Source organism: Pituophis catenifer, unplaced genomic scaffold (genome assembly GCF_029215685.1).
Source record: "Pituophis catenifer annectens isolate HBS135680 unplaced genomic scaffold, rPitCat1.0.hap2 SCAF_2, whole genome shotgun sequence".
In the NCBI taxonomy this organism is placed as follows: domain Eukaryota; kingdom Metazoa; phylum Chordata; class Lepidosauria; order Squamata; family Colubridae; genus Pituophis; species Pituophis catenifer.
Window position 1 is genome coordinate 131,024,621 of NW_027256882.1, and position 20,236 is coordinate 131,044,856.

Genomic DNA, 20,236 nt, shown 5'->3' on the forward strand with positions numbered 1-20,236 from the left:
TAAGGCAGCTCCGAGAAGCGTCGCCCCCCTCCACCATTGCAAACGAGTCCGAACCAGTTACCCTGGCGCGGCGTTTCTCTCCCCCACCACCACCACCACCATCCTCCGCCCCCCATTTTCTTGCTCTCTTAGCTAACCGGCTGAAGGTGCGTCAAGCAGCGAGCAACAGATGGAAAAGCAGGGAGAAACCAGGCGAGCCCAAAGTCTTTATTGCGGCGCGGCAAGGCACAACACCCGGGCTCTGGAGGAAGACCTTTCTGCTCTGAGCTCCGTAACTTTTCCAAAGAGCGAGAGGGAGGAGGGAGGAGGAGATAAAGCCTCCGCTGTTTAAAGCTTTGGGGGGGGGGGAAGAGAGAAGGCGTCGCTGGAGAGTGGAGGTGATTTGATTTCTTCCCTAGTCAGAGTTAGGGTGCTCCAGCCTAGCTAGTAAGAGGAGTCCCCGTGGCGCTGGCGGCGCGTTTCCCCTCAGCGCGCCCTCCTTTTCCTGAATGGGGTCTCCGCGGAGGAAGAGGCTCTGCCTTTTGTTCCTGGTAGGATTAGGGCTCTCTGTCATTTTCCTCGGACATTACTACACGGCGGATTCGCCCCTCTGCGCCGGGACTGCGGCCAGGTAAGAAGACTTGGGGACAGGCTCGAAAGGGAATCTTTCAAAATCAAAGGCTTGGCGGTGGGGACGGGGGACGGGGACGGACTCTTAACGCTGTTGGTGGCTAGGAATAGGAGACTTGCTCGGAAACCTGGGTAGCCACCCTTGTGCTGGATAAGATGAGTGACGGTGGGGAGACAAAATGTAATTCATTTTTATTTTTTTACCTTTTTTTTGGGTGAAAACCAACAAATGCACAAGCGTGCCATTGAAGTAACACTTTGCAACCCTGTGGAAGAACAAAGCGCTCAAAGCAGCCAGAAAGGCGGTGGAGCTACTACTTCACCATGTTCTTCACCAGCCTCCCAAGAAAGGTGTTAAAAAGTTTCAAAGTAGGCAGACCCATAATTCAGAGGACCCGTTTCGTATTTTTCTTTTAAGCCGAAGGGTTTTGAATATATTGTAACGGTAATCGGCTTTCCCCTAACTCTGCGTCCTGTAGATTTGTGTGGATTACAGCTCCCAGAATGCCCAGCCACCGTGGTTAACAGCCCATGCTGGCTAGCAACTGTAATCCCAACATATCTGGGAGCAGCAGGTAAAGGAAAGCTGTGGTAAGGGTTAGAATCGTATTACCTCATATTTGTGGTCTAGCCTTGAGCAAGTAGTACATTCTATGGTTTCTTTGCTTGTAATCAAGAATCCATGTAGGTAGAGAAGTTGCAAATGAACTTAACACTAAAAAAAAACCTTCACTTCGGTATTGGGAAAAAGATGCAGAAATTTAATAGGATGTGGCTCATGATATTTCAAAAGAGATGGTCAAGGAGAAATCACACAGTGTATTATCGATTATTTTAGACATACACTTTTGGGGGAAGGGTGCCTATTTTATAAACCAAGAAGAGTTTAAACATTTAGTTCAGTGCTTCCCAAACCTGGATAAATTACCCCAAATTGGGTAAAAGAGGTGTGTGCTTTTGGGTAATGACACACAAACCCATTAACCAATCACAACAGGGATATTTAAATGGCCTTAAAGTGTTTTGCCTACATTGGGTAAAAAGGACTTTCTGATAAGGAGTTTCGGGTAATGAAAGAAAATGTTTGGGAAGGTTCCGTTTCCTCTAAGATTATTGCATTGTGTATCCTCTTTATACGTGCCTTCCTAGATTTTGAGCTTTTGGAGTTTTAAAATGAATGAAATAGTTGATCCAGCATATTTGGAGATCATTAAGGGAAAAAAAAAAGCCTGAATGGTCTGTGAAGGTTCCTTGTGGACAATATAGTCATGTCAGTTGGGTTTTTTAAACTTTGTAAATGACAGTGGCCATTTCTTTACCTATTCTCCATATCACACACACTCAATTTTTTTTTTTTTGCGAAATTAAGAAATGATTAAAATGTTATATCCACATAAAGATGTATGAACTTATACTTCCTTCTTTCCTGCCAAGATAGCATTTGGGAGCTGTGTCCACTCTGTTTCTTACGACATTTTAAAGAAGGATATAATTCTGAAGTGTTATTTTTAAAAATGAAAAGTTCTTGCTTGCTCTGATAGGCACTATATACATAAATGAATAAAACCACAAGTAAACCTTCATTGAGCCTTTTATTTCCTAGATCTCAGAAAAGCTTTCTGCACTTGTTTGGTGGCTCCTGAAAATAGATTCAGAGAGGAAAGAATGTTCCCATTCTTACAAAATATGCTTATAGCATAACCTATCTCAGATCCATCCTGGCTGTACTCCAATTGTGCCAATTGCTCATATTGGTTTCAACCTATCTAATAGAAGGAAATAACTACAAAAACCACAATAGCACAAAACAATCTAATCCTAGAAAAACTTGCAAAACAGTATCTCTGAGTGGATTCTGAATGAAAAATGCATGAGCTGTATATGAGAAAATCAGTTAGTGTAGTTTTATATAGGCCTAAAGATAGCTGGGAAACATCTACCTTTGAGAGCAATTGAACTTTCAGACTTTGTCATGCTTATTATGTACAGTCTCCCATTGGAGACTATACATGATAAGTCCCTCATTTTATAACCCTTGTCATAAAATACAGGATAACAGTTTGGAGGGACCTTGCAGATTTTCTAGTCCAACCGCCCTGTCAAGCAGGAGATCTTATACTGTTCCAGAGAAATGGCAGCCCAGTTTCTTTTTAAAAATATCTAATGATGGAGCACCCAGAACTTTTGGAGGCAAGCAGTCCCACTCAGGAAATTTCTCCTTAGTTCTAGGTTGCATCTGTCCTTGATAAATGTCCACCATAAAGTCTTTTGTCTTAAAGAACACTGTTGTCTCCTTACTTGAATGGACTTATCCTTGTGGTTCAGAAGAAATTGAAATCATTCATGTAATGTTGTAACTTTTATAGGTATTTAAGGAACCAATTTATTTTACCTATCTTGCAACAACATCCCAGATAGACAGATCTTTGGCACACACCAGTTCTATGTTCTGATTCTAATGATAGCATCTGTAATTGTGGTCAAATTTTCTGTGGAAGCAATCAAGAAGTCATCAAATAATGTGACCCTGGTTATCATAAATGTAACTTTTTATATTGTATATGCTAATGGGTATGGATTACTGATTCTAATAAGAATGTAAAATGAAGTGCACTTTTGCAGGACTTCAAAAGAATTTTGGAGATTTACTGGCTGTTCAATTACATCTAGGAAAGATGTGTGTATTCTAGAAAAACTCAAAAAGTCATACTAGGAAACATTATTCCATTAATACTTTGATAATGATTGTATACAGAATCTGTAGTATCAAAAAATACTTTATAATCTTGTCTGAATGGATCAGACATGAATTGACTATACTATATAAACTCTGTGAAACTGAAGGGAATGAAGAAATTGTTTCTTTATCTAGATCATCATAGTTTGATAGAACCGAAAGGAATTCATGATTCTTTTTTCAATGTAAAATGAAAGTTATAGTTTAAAAGGTCATACAAGTTCATAATATATTGGAAGCTATGGTTCACTCTTCTACCATTCCATTTTTAAAAACTGTTCTTAACTTTTAATAGTAAACAAGCTATTGGGGGAATATGGGAATTCAAGGCTGTATTACATAATCTCCTTATCAAAAAGTTACAAAGAAGCCTCATCACATGTCTCAGAACAGTGGTAAAGTCAGACACAGTATTTATGAGCAACCTTGCTTTTATTAAGCTTAAAGTATGCTTCTTTAAATGTGGGAAAATGAGAGAAAATGATAGTTTGCAGATCTCTGTTAGAATCTGCTGCAAGACTAATGCTTGTTTATTTTCTCCAGGAAAATGAAAAACTTGAAGCTAAGAGTAAGGCTGGACAACTAATCCAGCATATAAAGTGGGAACATTACATATGAAATGCAAATTGCGCAGGCAGGTTCTTTTATAGGGCTGAAATGCTGCTAAATATTCCATGTTCAAGCCCTACTTAATTTAATAGTCTTCTCATTTTGTTAGTGTTCATAGTAATTGTCATTTTTGGATTATAATCTTAATTCCACTAAAACAACTTGCAAAATAAATCAGGCTGAATGATAGTGACTGGCTCAAACTCACCACTGACTTTCCCTAGTTAAGTATGGACTTGGACCTTCCTCATCTTATTCCCAATCTTACATGACAGAGGACCTGGATATATTTACAGGACTATCTGTCTCCAGTTATCTCTGCCCATCCTACAAGGTTTAGCAGGGTTGGTGTGTTCGAGGTCCATCGATGTAACAGTGTCACCTAATGGGACTTATTTTAAATAAACAGGTTAATAGATAAGCAGATAAATAAGCAGGGATTAACACCAGACAGACAATCAAGCAGAAAACAATACCCTAATCAAGGAACTACCAAGGAGAAGACTACACCCCTACTAATGCTGGCAAGGCAAGCCACTGTATATAAACAGGGAGCAAATCCCATACTTACTAGTACTGATGATGTTGCTTAGTTGGGTATTCAAATGTCTGCAAGGAAACAACCACGTACAGAGAGTACCAAGGACTCCGCCTTTTTAAAGCCTTTCTTGTAACTTCCTAGAGTTATTTGGTGAGTGTCATTTCAATTAATAATTAGAATATATAAAATTTATTTATTTATTTAGCGTATGGTTGGTCACACACAGTATTAAAACACTTCATTTTTACAGGTTAAAAACAATTAAAACAATAAAAAAACAGTAAGAAACCTAAAAGGAAAACAGAAATAACATTTCAAAGTTTAATGTCGAGTTTGGAGATCCAGTCAGTAGCTGCCGTTGTTATGCAGAGGAAGTCCCTAGAATCTCCTGGATACCTTCTGTTAGGGCATTCCCTCACTATATGCTGGATAGTCTGTCGCGGGGCCCCGCAATCACATTGTGCTGAAGGTGTCTTTCCCCATTTATACAGGGAGTCAGCACACATCCCATGAGTTGTTCTAATTCTATTATATGTCACCCATATGTGTCATATATAAAATAAATTACTCTTATTACCTCTCTATCTTTCAGTGTAATATTAAAAATCTATTCCTGAAAAGATTACAGTAAAATATATTTGACTTCAGTTGTGTTATGTTATAGTGAAGTTTAAGAGTTTATAGTGAAGTTAAGAATTGGGAAAAAAACAATCAACTGTTTTTTGCCTTTTTTCTTTTTAATCTGAATTTTTAAACTGAAGAAGGCATACAGATTTGCTAGGTCTTTCAGGGCTTTCCTAAAGCCTTCTGACTTTTTTTTTTTTACTATAAACTATTTATGTTGGATGAAGTAAATTTGGCTCAGAAATTCAGAATTGCCTGAGGTCTGCTAAAGAAGTGATTTATTAGTAATTCTCCACTTTGCTGACAAAAGCTCTGTTTTTCATCTTAGTTCCAAAAAAAGTGTTTTTCATTGTACAATGCATACTTAAAATGTAGAAATCATTGATATCAGATGTGGGGTGATGACCAGTCAAAATAGCTTTAAAAATAGTAGGACAAATCAAGGAAGAATGATCCGCTACTTCTACTGTAGAACAAACTCTTCAGTAGCAGTTCCTGCGTGTGAGCTTCTTAAAAGCATCTGGTTGGCAATTGTATGATACAGAATCCTAGATTAGATGGGCTGATGCTGTATTGCAGTTAAATTATTGGAGGAATTACCGAGAGGAAGATCAGCTTCAATTTTTTCTTAACATCCCCTCCCCATGGAGTTCTATAGGTAAAAGTACAAAGAATCTTACAAAAGCAAAAGGAAGCCACAGGAAGAGGGGATTTGAAGTAGAAAAATACTCCTACAGAAGCCCTTTTCGCAGAAAGATAAATGATTTAAATTAATAAGCAATTTTCCCCAACTCTCTAGTGCATTGCTAAAGGCATTGGCTAAGCACACATCTCACTGTTTTAAATACATAGTCCTTTCTCTCACTCATGCATCGCTACTTAGGCTCCCACTCTTTGTCTCTCTTTCATCTAGTTTACTAGATCCAGCCATCCCATTCTTTGATTTCCCCCCCCCCTTTCACTTTTAAACTTGGTTTAAAACTTCCCTATGTCCAGAAGCAAGCACATGGCCTTTTGCCAGGCTTGCCTTTCCTTATCTATTGCTTTTGCAGACTCCCTGAGCTATTGCAGCTCTATCTTGGTCTCCCAGCTTACTTTTTCCATTCCCTCAAGTCATCCCCACCTCTTCTGCTTGCCTCACTGCCATTCTCAAAGCCTTTCCTTATTAGGTAGTGGTAATGAGATCTGCCTGTCCAGCTTTTCCTTTCTTTTTTGCATGTCTGAAAATGCTTCAGAACAAATCCTCACCTCCAGATACCTACCATCTTTGCTTCTAAAATGGCCTTCTGGTTCCATCTGGAGAGTAAAATAACAGGTGGCTAGATGTCAACCTTTCACTTTGAAGCATCCCTGCCACCATTCTTTAAAAGAAAGTGTGTATAATGCTTAATGAATTCACAACTAATGGTTAATGGAAAAAATGAAAGAGGTTTTAGTTTGGCTTCCTTTGGCTCAACTGTTGATAAACACTGATAGAGAAGTGGGGTTGGAGAAGTGAGGAAGACATTGAACTTAAAAAGATAATATTTCTGTTAAAGATAATACTTTTATGACAGCAAGAATAGTAAATGTAATGCTTTTCCCAGTGAAAATGTAGGGCTATGAATGGTGGTCATTGAGAGAGGAGGGAAAGGAAATGAAAGGCTTTCATGTTTTGGATTTAAAGATGATGAGTTCATAGTTCATTGGCTATAGGAGGACTGTAGACTGCAAGATGAAACATCCAGACCCTCCTAGATGAAATTTGAATAAATACTGGTTTTCTGATTTTGCTAAAGATATATGGCAAGAACTAGTTAAATTACAGACTCATGTAACATTCTTCTTATCTGAACTAACTGACCATATTGCATCTGTTCAGGAATGAGTTGTACTTCAAGTAACAAAGCAAAGTGTCTCCTTACTTAGTCACATTTGGAAATGTGCTGTCAAAGGACACTTCCAGGCCCTTTAAATCAGGGATTTTTCTCAGCTACTATATTTTGTAGAGAATAATAGGCAACATCTCTAGCATATCTTATTTACAAATTTATTTCACGGCCTTCATTTTATTATCTGGCATCACCAAAATTCATAATTTCTACCTGCTTGCAGTGATACAATCAGTTCTCAAGAAAAACAACAGTGGGGACTTCTGGTGGCACTGTAGGTGCCGAAGACACTCCTTTTGTGAGCGCCAGCCCCGTGATCGCGTAAAGCCACTAGAACAGTGCAAATCAGCTGTCTAGCGGCTTGAAAATTTTCTCCCTGGGAAAAGGGGAGGAAGAGAGCAGACGGGTGCAAATAGAGCTCCCCAAGAAGCCTCAGGAACAATTCTGGAAGCCCGACAGCTCCGGATCCAGGACGTTTCTGCTTTAAGCAAGAAGACGCCGCGACCACCCCTGCAAACAAGACTTGGAATAAAACATCATTCGGAAGCAGGCTGAGCAAACTCAGGAGAGATCAGATTTGCAAGTACTAAACTTTAACTCCAAATATGTATTACTTCCTTCTGAATTACTAAGGGGAGAAAGTGAAACCAAGATGGCGATTGAGCTTTAATGGGGCATGAAAGTGAAAGTTAAAAAGGAAAGTTTTGTTTAGCGCTGGCAGCCCCGGTCTAAAATTAGAGATCTTTGCTTGGAAAGAAAGAAGATTAAAGGCTAAAAAGACTATAGCAGTGTTTTTTTTAAAAAAGGATTGATATTATTTAAAGACTGGAAATTTCTGGATTTGGTGGATTTGTTGTTCTGGTTGCTGAATAAATTTAAGTTGGAAACTAAAAATGGCTTCAAAACAAATAAAGACTATTGTTCCTAAAAGTGCTGGGAGTTCCCCAGCTCAAACGTCCAAATTGCAATCTCTCTCTGTTCCAATGGAACCACCAATATTAACACTTGAAATGTTACAGGAAGCCCTTAAAACACAAGCCTCTGTTATAGAAAAAAAATTACTTCGGTGTTTGAGGATAAAATTCGAGATGTTGCTGAGGAGATACCTCAAATTAAAGAGTTCATTCAAAAACGAAATCAGGAAATTAGAGAAGATATTATCATGGCAGTCCAAGGTCTGGCAGGCCATATTGAAGCAATAGATGAAAAAGTGGAAGAAATTAAGCAGTCTAATGAAAATTTGGAAAATAAAATGGGAGAGGTCCAGAATAAGATGGAAAGAGCAGAGGCCGATGTGATAATGATACAATATAGAGATATGGAATTTGCTTTGAGAATAAGAGGCCTCAAAGAAAATAAGCAAGAGAATTTGAGAGAGATTTTTTCAGAAGCATTTGCACAGATAATGGGAGATCAAAAAGTAAATCTTGAATGGCAAATTGACAAAATTTACCGTGTCAATTCATGGGTTGCCACATAGAAACATCTACCAAGAGACATTGTAGTCTATTTTACAACAAGGAGAACACAAATGAAATCCTACAAGTCACTTTTAAAAATAAACTTCAAGTGCAGGGGCAGGAAGTTTTAATACTGAAAGAAATCCCCCCCCCAAAAATGTTGAGAGCCAGAAGGGATTATGCCTTTCTGGTGGAAGAACTGAGAAACCGTCAGATACAGTACAGATGGGAGGTTCCAGTTGGACTAGTGGTGAACTATTCAGGAGAAAGATATCGTCTTAACTCAGTGTGGAAGGCAAGAGATTTCTACACCAATGTACTAAAGGCTGGATGCCCACAGTCCCCAGAAGCTAGAAGGAAGACAGAAGCAGAGGGGGCAAGAAAGGGGGAGAAGGAAGAATTGTTGGCACAGGCCCAAAGGGGAGCTTTGATTACTCAAGAAGATTTAATACAACTTTCGACTTCTGTTCAAGCCTTGGAGGTATTCGAAAAAATAGAAGAACCTAAGGATCAAAGACAGACCCGAGCGGCAGCCAAGCGTCAAGAAGAATTAAGAGTGCAGCAACTTCAGATGATTCAAGAAACTACAAAAACAGAAGCAGTGGGAGGAGCAAGGCCAAAAAGCAAAATGCATGGAGATTTCCAGCAGATGCTCCAAAAGCTTCAGGGGGCCAAGAATGGTAACTAGATTTCTGACTTGGAATGTTAATGGCCTAAATTCACCACAAAAGAGGAGAAAAATATTTCATTATTTGAAACAGTTTAAAAATGATGTAATCTGTCTACAAGAGACTCGTATTAGAAGGAAAGTTCAAAAATATTTAATAAATGCAAGGTTAGGTAAACATTTTGTTGCATCTGCTCCCGAGAAGAAGAATGGTATAGTTATATACCTAAAAAAAGACTTAATTGCCAAATTAATTGAAGCAGATCATCAAGGAAGATTCTTAGCAATTGAACTTTTAATAAAAGGAGAAAAAATACTTTTAATTGGAGTATATGCACCGAACCAACAGGAAAAATTTTATAAGCTTTTACATTCCAAGTTACTACAATGGGATTATAAATCATGCATCTTATTGGGCGATTGGAATGGAGTTTTGGACACTAAAAAAGATAAGAAGGGGCTCTTGCAAAGTATCTCAACGCGTGCCAGATTGCCAAAATCGTTTTTTGAAAGGATGGATGATATGGAGTTGAGAGATATCTGGCAAGAGAGGAACTCTGAAGAAAAAGACTTTACCTTTTTTTCCGATAGACATCAATCTTTCTCTAGGATTGATTTCATATTAATTACTAATGATCTTTTTTCTAGGGTGAAGAAGACGAAGATCTGCCCAAGAGTTTTAACGGATCATAGTCCAGTTTGGATGGAATTAGAGTATGGAATGGGATTTAAGAAGTCTTGGAGGTTAAATGAAAATCTGTTTAGATATGAGGAAAATGTAAAAGAATGTAAAAAATTTATGAAAGAATTTTTCATTATAAATATGCATAAGGGTACATCTATGGAAATGGTTTGGGATGCAAGTAAAGCATACATGAGAGGTATCTTGATATATTTGAATAATAAACATAGACGTAAACAGGAAAGAAAAAGGAAGGACTTAGAAGAGGAAATTTAAAAAAAAGAACAGGCTCTGATATTGAATCCAGCAGACAAGAAAATAAAAGAGGCAATTAATTTACTGCGAGGGCAATTTAATATGCTAATGGAAGATCAGGTCGCAACTAATTTGCAATATGCTAAATATAATACTTTTTGCAATGCTAATAAACCAGGGAGATGGTTAGCATATCTGTTAAGGAAAAAACAAAAGTCACGGACCATAGAAAAAATAGAATATAAAGGTAAAGAGGTTTATCAGCAAAATATGATTAAAAAAGCATTTTTAGAATTATATATGAGGTTGTTTGCTAGTGATAAAATTCAAAATATAGATATAGATAGATACTTACAGAAAGAGAATATCCCTATAATTACAAAAGAGCAAAGGGAGAGTCTAAATCAACCAATAACTTCTGAGGAGATTATGTTTGCAATTAAGCAGTTGAAAGTGGGTAAAGCCCCTGGGACGGATGGTTTGATGGCTGCTTATTATAAACACTTGTAGTTAGAAATGGTGGGACCACTCAAATAATTATTTACTAACATACAATCTGGAGGAGATGTACCCCCATCCTGGAGGGCAGCTTTTATTTCTCTGATTCCAAAGGAGGAGCAAGACCACACCCAGCCAAAAAAATATAGGCCTATATCACTTTTAAATACAGATTACAAGATTTTTGCTAAAGTACTAGCAAATAGGTTAAAGACAGTCATGCAACAAATGATACATAATGATCAAACTGGTTTTATAAATGGTAGACAAATGAAGAGTAATGTAAGGCAAGTTGTTAACCTATTAGAGTATTTGGGGAAGAACAACCAAATCCCTGCAGTGCTAATATTTCTTGATGCGGAGAAAGCATTTGATCAATTGAATTGGCATTTCTTATTGAAAATAATAGAAAAGATGCAGTTTGGAGAATATTTTACACAATCTATTAAGGCAATATATCAGAAACAGTGCAAATAATAATTAATGGTAGTTTAACAGATACTTTTAATATAGAAAAAGGAACAAGACAAGGATGTTCTTTGTCTCCATTATTGTTTATCTTGACTTTGGAATTTTTGTTGAGTAAGATACGTGGGTCGGATAAAATAAATGGAATTAAAATTAGGCAGTATGACTACAGATTACGAGCATTTGCAGACGACTTGGTTGTTACTTTAACCCAGCCATTACAGTCGGTTGTAGGTTTAATGGATATAATTAATCAATATGGACAAGTATCTGAATTTAAAATAAATGCGGGGAAAATGAAGATAATAACTAAAAACATGACTACAAATCAAAAAGATGAATTAGAAAGACTAACAGGATTTGAAATAGTAAAAAAAGTTAAGTATTTAGGGGTTTATATTATGACATCAAATGCGAAATTATTTAAGCATAATTATGATCCGTTGTGGCAAAAAATACAGAGAGAGATGGAAAATTGGAAAAAATTACAATTATCTTTGTTCGGAAGAATAGCAGCAGTAAAAATGAATGTTTTGCCTAAGTTTTTGTTTCTTTTTCAAATGATACCAATATTTAAAAAAGATGAAAATTGGAAGATATGGCAGAAGGGTATTAATAATTTTGTCTGGGCAGGGAAGAGACCGAGAATAAAACAAAAAATAATGCAGGATATACGTGAAAGAGGAGGTCTCAAAATGCCCAATTTAAGATTATATTATGAGGCAGCTATTCTGTCAGCAATTAGTGACTGGATGAATTTAACAGAAGAAAGAATATTGAATATTGAGGGATATGATTTGGTTTACGGTTGGCATGCTTATTTATTATATGATAAGAAAGTGGACAAGATTTTTAAAAGTCATATATTAAGAAATGCTTTACTGCGTGTCTGGAAAAAGTATCAGTATAAATTAAACGATAGGTTACCAATGTGGGCAATACCCACAAGATGTGATTACTTATAGAGAGCTTCTTAGTAAGGAAGGAGGTATATTACAACTAAAATCTTTGAATCAATTAAGAGAAGAAAGAAAAATTCAAACATGTTTTCCACTGCGCTGCTCCTCCAATCCATGGACGGGTAGTATCTCCTAGTTGTTGGGCAGAACTGAGTGCTAAACCTTCCAATTGTTAGGCCACGCCCACCTCCACCAATCAGCTTCAGTCTTTCTCACTCAGTTGCTGTGAGAACTTGGCAATTTGAGTGCTCTCTAATTATAATTACCTTCCTTAGTATTTCTTTGTTATTTTAACTTCTTATTTTTGTTTTATCACTTTTAAAATTGCTGAGGAGCTGCCACGTGGGTAATTCCTTATTGCTGCGTGCCTCAGGCGAGCTTGGGGCTCCAAGCCGCCTGGCCTATCTCCCCTCCAATCAGGGCTGCAGCACGCCAGATTCCGACCCGGCTGGGCGGATCTGTGCTTCTCTGGCCGCTGGCGAAGGGCTAGCCTACCGCTGAAGCATTAGAGCTGCCCTCGCCTCAGCTCCGTCCATCAAGCGGCTCCGGAGTGCCTGCCTTCTCATCGGGCGGCCTCCAATGATTCTGGATCAGCTGTAGAGCGCTAAGAGTGTGCGGCGCTAAAAGAGGTAAGCGCTGACTGACGGACGCCTTCGGCGCCGTCTTTCTGGAGAGCGCTGGGAGCGCGGCGCTGAGGGAGGCGAGTGCTGACCGTCAGACACCTTCGGCGCCGTTTTCAGTCTGAGTGGTGGCGCCCAAAGATCAAACAGCTTCGGTTGGGCTTCGGTTGGGCTTCGGAGGTGCCGTTTTCCTCAAAAGCAAGCTCCACGTCGCAGAAGGTAATCTGCTGAGTGATGGCCGCCATTTTGTTTCAGGACTTTGCCAGCTTGGCGGCCGCCATTTTGGAGACTAATTAAACTCAAAAAAAAAAAAAAGAAGAAGAAGAAGGGGATGATTGAGAGACATTGGCCTGCTAACGGTGGGGTGCAACTTGGTCCTTAATTACCACCCTGATTGACTGGTGCCCCTAACTTCGGACAGAGCCTTTCATCTTGATCCCTCCCTTGCCTCATTGAATTGACTGTATTTACATTGGGGGGGGGGGGTTTGAGCTCAGCGGCTTCTGAGCCTTCCATTGCCCCTGCTCAACTGTTTCTTCACTGTGGGCTTTCCTTGAGTGGAGCCTCGGTGCTGATCCCTGGTGGTCTTGGCCTACCACTAACACTATACTGCCATCCATTCACCATGGCAGACATTGCCTTATCTTCTGATTCAGAGGGCGCCTGTGATTACCCTGCCCTCCAACCCAAGTCGGGCAGTAAGAAATCAAAATCCAAGCCTCGCAAATCCAAATCAGCCTCTAAAGCATCCACTACGAATAAGGCTGAGCAGAGGCTGTCAGCGTTCCAAATTAGGCTCTCTTCCAGTGCTGACATAACAAGATGAACTTTTACCTAGTTTTGTATGTACAGATAGTGTTTCCTGGGAGACGAGGGTGGGGGCTACATTCCTGTGAAAAGAACGTGCCGGGAGGTAGAGATGGATCTGCATGATGGCCAATGGGACATTGGGGTTGGAGAGCGGAAGAGGAGGGGGTTGGAAGGAGGGGCCAGTTTGGCTGCAAAAATGAAGTCAGGAATGTCGGCTTTTTATGTTCTTAAATAAAAATGATTCATTAGAGAGATTGCGCTTGAAAATGAAACTTATTTAAGATAACACCGAAACCTGACAGAGGCGACACGAGGCCTTAGAGAAACAATTTGAGAGGGCCCAACAACAACAGGCGACTCTGTCAAGACAGTTTTCTGCTTCTGAGGACTGGGAGGATCATTCTGGAAATTTGCAAGCCGGATCCTCATCCGTCTCTTCTACCAGGCTCGCTGCTTCCAACTTACAGCGCTCCAAGGGAGTTTCAATGTCATTGCCTGATGTTTCCAACCAATCTGTCGCTTCTTTGGGCTCTAGACGTTTGCCTGAGGCTACATTTACACCTACTGCGGCGGGGCTCCGCCCAGAGGTTCCTGACACACCTGTGAGTTTTCAATCTATGTTGTCAGATGCGCTGGCGAAGATCTTAGCAGCCGGGATACAACAAGATGTAGCTCGGCCAGTTAACACCTGTCAGCCTTCTCCAGCTCCGGCCCCTGTTAATGAACCAGTTCTGAGTACCAGTCGGCAGCGTCCTGTTGAATCTTCTTCAGAGGAGTCTGAAGAAGGGGAAATTTGTCCGGAGGATGTCGAATTCTCGGAAGATGAGGATCTTCCTCCAGAGAAGCCCACCTTCACAAACTTGTTCCGGCCCTCTGTCTTCAAATCCCTACTTCATAAAGCCAAGGTTGCTACTAAATTTGGTATTGCAGAAGGGACCGCTGAGAGATCTTCGGAATCTCAACACCCGCACGATGCTCTATTCCACGTTTCTAAGCAAGATCAGGACGTGATTCCTTGTCCTCCCTTGTTTTCCAATGTCATTACATCAGCCTTTGGCCAACCAGGTTCCCTGACTACACCGAGTGGCCTGGACAAACGTCTATATTCTGCTGAGTCACAGCTGGAGGAGCTACTTGCAGTACCCTCTGTTGACCCCCCGGTCGCTGCCTTGTCTACCTCTTCGATGCTGACTTCAGATGTTGTGGATGGCCTCAAGGCGGAGGACCGCAAGATGGAAATGGGGTTCCATAAAGCGCACCAAGCAGTGGCCTGGGCTATCAAGGCAGCCACTGCTACGTCATTTTTCAATAGGGCTTCTCTGATCTGGCTACGCCAGCTTCAGGAGTGGTTGCCCCCCACTGATACCAGGCTGCACCAGGACATTAATAAACTGGTGGCAGCAACGGAATACTCTGCAGATGCATCTTTGACAGTGACAAAATTTGCCTCGCGAGCTATGGTGGCAACGGTTACCAACAGACGTCTTTTCTGGCTACGAAATTGGCGCGCAGACAACAAGGCTAAGTGGAAATTGGCATCAGCTCCATTTACTGCCCCGTCACTATTCGATCCTTGTCTGGAACCTATCTTAATAGAAGATAAAGACAAGCGCGAAGTGCTGCCATCCTCATTCCGCCGTTCGGAGCGGAGATACACCCCTTATACACAGCGCCAGTCCTTTCGATCCTCCTCGGGGTCAGGAGGCCCATACTACCAGCGCTCTTATGCCCAAATGTCTGACCGGGCATCAGACAGACAGCCATTTCGTGACAGAACCAGGAACCAATCCCAGGTGAAGCGTCCCTTCAGAGGTTCCTCTTACCGGCCTCCGGGCAGAGGGAACTGACTCGTTTATTCCGGGTCCTATCGGAGGTCGACTCCAGCAATTCTACCTCCAGTGGGACCTTTCAACAACCGACGCTTGGATCCGCTCGACCATCCAACAGGGGCTTCGCCTCGAGTTCCACACTCTACCACCCAACACCTTTCGTCGTTGCCCCATCTCTCGGTGCAAGGTCCAGAGGGAGCTCATGGAAGCGGAGATCTCACACCTCCTCTCCATCAACGCCGTGGAGCCGGTGCCACAGGGCCAGGAGAGAACTGGATTCTACGCTACCTTGTTTCTGGTGCCCAAGTCATCGGGGGGCCACAGGGGCATCTTGAACCTAAAACGACTCAATCAGTACATTCTGTATCGCAGGTTCAAGATGCACTCGCTCAGGTCAATTCTGGCATCCATCAGGCAAGGGGACTATCTTCAATCTGTAGATCTGCGAGAAGCATACCTGCATGTTCCCATCCGCCCATTGCATCGTCGCTATCTTCGCTTCGAATACAACAACATGCATTTTCAATATCGTGCGATGCCTTTCGGTCTGTCCTCGGCTCCCAGGACCTTCACGAAGTTAGTGACGGTGGTAGCGGCTTCCATCCGATCTCGCTCCATACGTCTCAGCTGTTACCTCGACGATTTGCTGGTGATGTCAGCGTCCCCGTCACAGGCGCGGAAAGACATGGAGGTGGTCCTCCAGGCGTTCCAGAACCACGGTTTCTCCATCAACTGGCAGAAAAGCCATCTAACGCCTACGACGCGGCTCCAGCACCTGGGTGCGGTGATCGATTCTCAGTTAGGTCAGGTGTTTCTCTCCCCAGATCGCATTCGAGACATCGAGACTATGGTGCGGCACGTTCAGTCCATGAGGAAGGTGCCTCTGCTCCACTTGAATCAATTGTTGGGGAAGTTAATATCCTGTATCCACGTCGTTCCGTGGGCACGCAGACATTCCCGCCCGCTTCAGTGGCTGTTGCTTCCCTTCCAGAAGGCGAAACGCAGTTCGTCGACACATCCGATTGTCCTACCTCCCCAAACTCGACTATCACTCACGTGGTGGAGATCCCCCGCACTACAAAGAGGTTGTGTTTTTCTCGAACCAGAACGGGTCGTTCTGGTTACCGACGCCAGTCTTTCGGGCTGGGGAGCGCATCTGCAGAATGCCGTGATCCAAGGTCAGTGGTCTCCAGCGGAGAGGGCGAACAGCATCAATTTGCTGGAGTTGAGGGCTGTTCGGCTCGCATTGCGCCACTTTGTCCATGCCTTGGAGGGGCGACATGTGTTGGTCCGGACGGACAATGTCACCACCAAGGCACACATAAATCGGGAGGGAGTCACACGCTCCAGGTCCCTGATGTTGGAGTCGGAGAGCTTGTTGGCTTGGGCGGAGCGACACACTGCATCTCTGGTGGCGGACCACATCTCGGGGCAGGACAACATCATGGCGGACTGGCTCAGCAGGGAGCACTTGGACCCTGCAGAGTGGTCTCTCAGGCCTGCCCTCTTCGATCAGATTGTGAGCCATTTTGGCCGTCCTCTGGTGGACCTCTTCGCCACGTCCCAGAATACACAACGTCCATTTTCAGGGCGCTGCGACTCCAATCCATACCCACCCATTCGGCTTCCTGTTCTATTTGGTATCTTGTTTACTGTGTTTTGGGGTCTCTGATTGACTATCTTCCTGCGCCTTCGTGAGGAAAGACTGAAGCTGATTGGTGGAGGTGGGCGTGGCCTAACAATTGGAAGGTTTAGCACTCAGTTCTGCCCAGCAACTAGGAGATACTACCCGTCCATGGATAGGCGTCGCAGCGCCCTGAAAATGGACGTTCAGGAACACAATGTCCGGTTTCAGTATGGACAGCTGCAAGCTAGATGGAGAGAAGATCAGAAAATTGGTATCTCGCAAAATGGAGGAGAACTTGGTAAAACAAATTAGAGACCAAAGTCAAATGCATATAAAAAGGTTGTATAATGCATTGGTAGAAATAGATTCAGAAACAGAGCTAGTTAAGGATTGTATGATAAAATGGGCATAAAATATTGAAGAACCAATAATGATGGAAACGTGGGAAAAAATATGGGTTAGAAATGTAAAATTTACTCAAGCCCAAAACTTAAGAGAGAATTTTTATAAAATGTTTTATAGATGGCATCTAGATCTAAAAAGCTAGCCTGTATGTATCCAAGTTTGCAATCTAAGTGTTGGAGATGTGAATGTGATAATGCCACATATTATCATATATGGTGGACATATAAAAAAAAATTAAGGCATTTTGGATAAAAATATGGTGGATCATCCAAAACATTCTCAAAAAGAAGATAAAATTTACTCCACAGTTCTTTTTGTTAGGTATAATTAGAGATTGTACGGTTATAGAGACTAAATTGATTTTAAATTTAATAACAGCAGCCAGACTTTTGGTGGCGCAGTAATGGAAGAAGGAAGACTTAACTACTATTAAAGAATGGACATTAAAAGTAGTGAATTTAGCAGAGATGGCAAAAATTTCGGCATACTTGAAGGACCATTCAAATGAAAGATATATATCGGAATGGAGAAGATGGATTGACTATATTCAAAACAAATATCGGACTAAAAAGTTTCAAATAGCTTATGAATGAAACCAACATTTTCTTTTTGAATTATGTTTTGTTAGTTGAAAGGGGAGTTAAAGAGCAAGAGGGAGTTTGGAGCCTACAGAAAGTTAGCATTTTTTAGTTTATGTTTGTTAAATGTTATATCTTGTATTTGCTCTGGGAAGTCCGGGGTGGATGGGTGGGGGGAGGGGGGTTGGAGGGAGAGGGGGGATGAGGGATGGGGGGGGTGGAGGAGAGAGGGGAGGAGGGATGGGAAAAAATTGTTGTAATACTTGATAAAACTTATTTTTTTAAAAAAGAAAAAATAGTTAAGTATTTAGACTGAATTTTAAAGATGCAAAGCTGTGTGTGTGTGTGTACATAAGCTAAGTGTATGAATGAGGTACTTCTTGTTTCTTGGTCTCATGGTTTCTTCTTATGAAGAAACCATGAGACCAAGTAATTTTTGGTCTCATGGTTTCATGAAAAACAACCATTTTTAAAGTAATAATTGAAGTGTACACTTTAGGGCAATCTTTTGATCTGAGGTACATAAGGTGCCGGGAGGGAATTCAAACTAAAATAGGGTAGTATTAAAACATCCACAAATGTGCTTCTGGTGTGTTGAGAGTAGAATGGAGACTAGAATGTTTCTTAAAAGTTTTAAATGCCTTTGATGTGGCTTTGGTGCTTCTTATCTTCTTATGAGTCATTTAAATGTGTCTCTGAAACATTGACAGCCAAAATGAAGAGTGTTAAGAACTGTAGAATCCCCTTTGGCCATGGTATCCGAGTATCTTTAGTCTCTTGCAGCGTAATAATAGAAGCCCTGTGGTACTTAGAGAGTTAAAAGTCTTTTTTCTTGGTGCTGAAATTTATACCAGCATTCTTCAAGCTAATGTCCTCAGATGATTTGGACTACTACTTGCCCTTCACTGATCTTTCCTTCAATTTCCAGCATCTTTTCCCTTGTCTAGATTACCCAACATGTAGAGTGACCATTTTTGAAAATGTCTTTCTCTAATCCAATCATTAGACTATATAGACAGAAGTTCCACAGTCTAATTTAAATGGATCTCTTGCTCTGTCAATTTAAGAGGTCCATTTAAATTGGGAATGGAACTTTTGTCTACATTTCCTAATCTGGGAATCACATGTTTATACTTCTTAATTACTGCAAGCCAAACTGTTGGTTTCAAATTGCTCTTTCTTCCTGTCAGCTAGAAACCAGATTTTTTGCATTTTGGTGATTATCAAGTTCTCTATGTGTATGTTGTGCACTATATATTTCACCAGCAATTACTGAAGTTTTCATGTTGGTTCTACTTGGTTCTCATACTTACCTGCTGGACAGCTTCAACACATTACAGAAGATTTGATTACATGCTGCATGGCACACATGAAGAGTTGTGCCCTGAAGTGCATCATTTAGTGGCCCAAGTCCATAACTCATAGTAGGTAGGGCTCAATCACCTTCATTCACTTACACACCATTCAGCTTTACCTTGCAGTACATGTAGGCATGGGACTCTTCTTTGAAGAATACAGAAAGAATCCAATCTGGCTCAGACACCGGAACCAGAGTTTTTGTCTTTCAAGCTTTTGGACTCGTGCTGGAGCCCATCCTCAGGGAAACTAGAGAGAGGATGGGTTCCAACACGAGTCCAAAAGCTTGGAAGACAAAATCTCTGATCCCGGGGACCAACCCAGATTGGATCCTGCAACATTATCCTGGGACACATATATTCGCCTTCATTCATACAGAAAGAAATCCAGGAAGAGGAAGTCATGGAGGAAGAGATATGATACCTTTCTCCCCTGCTTGCATTATAGATAGTACTTGATTTATGACCACAGTTGGGATCAGAATATCTCTTACTAAGCAAGGCAATTATTAAATGAGTCGTTCCCAATTTTACAACTTTTTTGCCACTGTTGTTAAGTGAATCACAGATTTATTAAGGAAATCCAAGGTTCCCCCCATTGACTTTGCTTTTCAAAAGCTTTGCTTTTGAGAAGATTGCAAATGGTGATTACATGACCCAGGGACATAGCAGCCATTGTAAATTAATGCTGGTTGCCAAGTGCCCAAATTTTGATTATGTGACTGTAGGATGCTATGACAGTTGTAAGTGCAAAGACTGGGTGTAAATGCAAGGACTGGTTCCAAGTCACTTTTTTCACTGCCATTGTATCTTTGGCCACTAAACAAATGGTTGTAACACCTGTATTATATTTGCTCTCTGCTTACAGGAAGAAATATCTGTGTTCCCTGGAGCATAACAATAATCTAGTGAGAGAAATATTTCCATAGATTCCACTCTCTCAGGTTTTGGGAGGAGTAGATTAAGATTTCTACCAAGGCTTCAGTGGAGCAGATGGGGGAATAACAGAATAATAGATTGGAAGGGGCCCTG

The 20,236-nt window shown here is 41.1% G+C and overlaps 1 protein-coding gene across 1 annotated transcript in view; it reads left to right on the top strand.

Moving 5' to 3' along the window:
• The first annotated feature begins 411 nt into the window (after positions 1-411).
• Positions 412-20,236, top strand: part of ST6GALNAC2 (ST6 N-acetylgalactosaminide alpha-2,6-sialyltransferase 2) — a 55,781-nt gene continuing 35,956 nt past the window's right edge. The window contains exon 1 of the mRNA XM_070934602.1: positions 412-610. Coding sequence (XP_070790703.1) covers positions 489-610 — 122 coding nt within the window. The 5' untranslated portion in view covers positions 412-488. The remainder of the gene's footprint in view (positions 611-20,236) is intronic.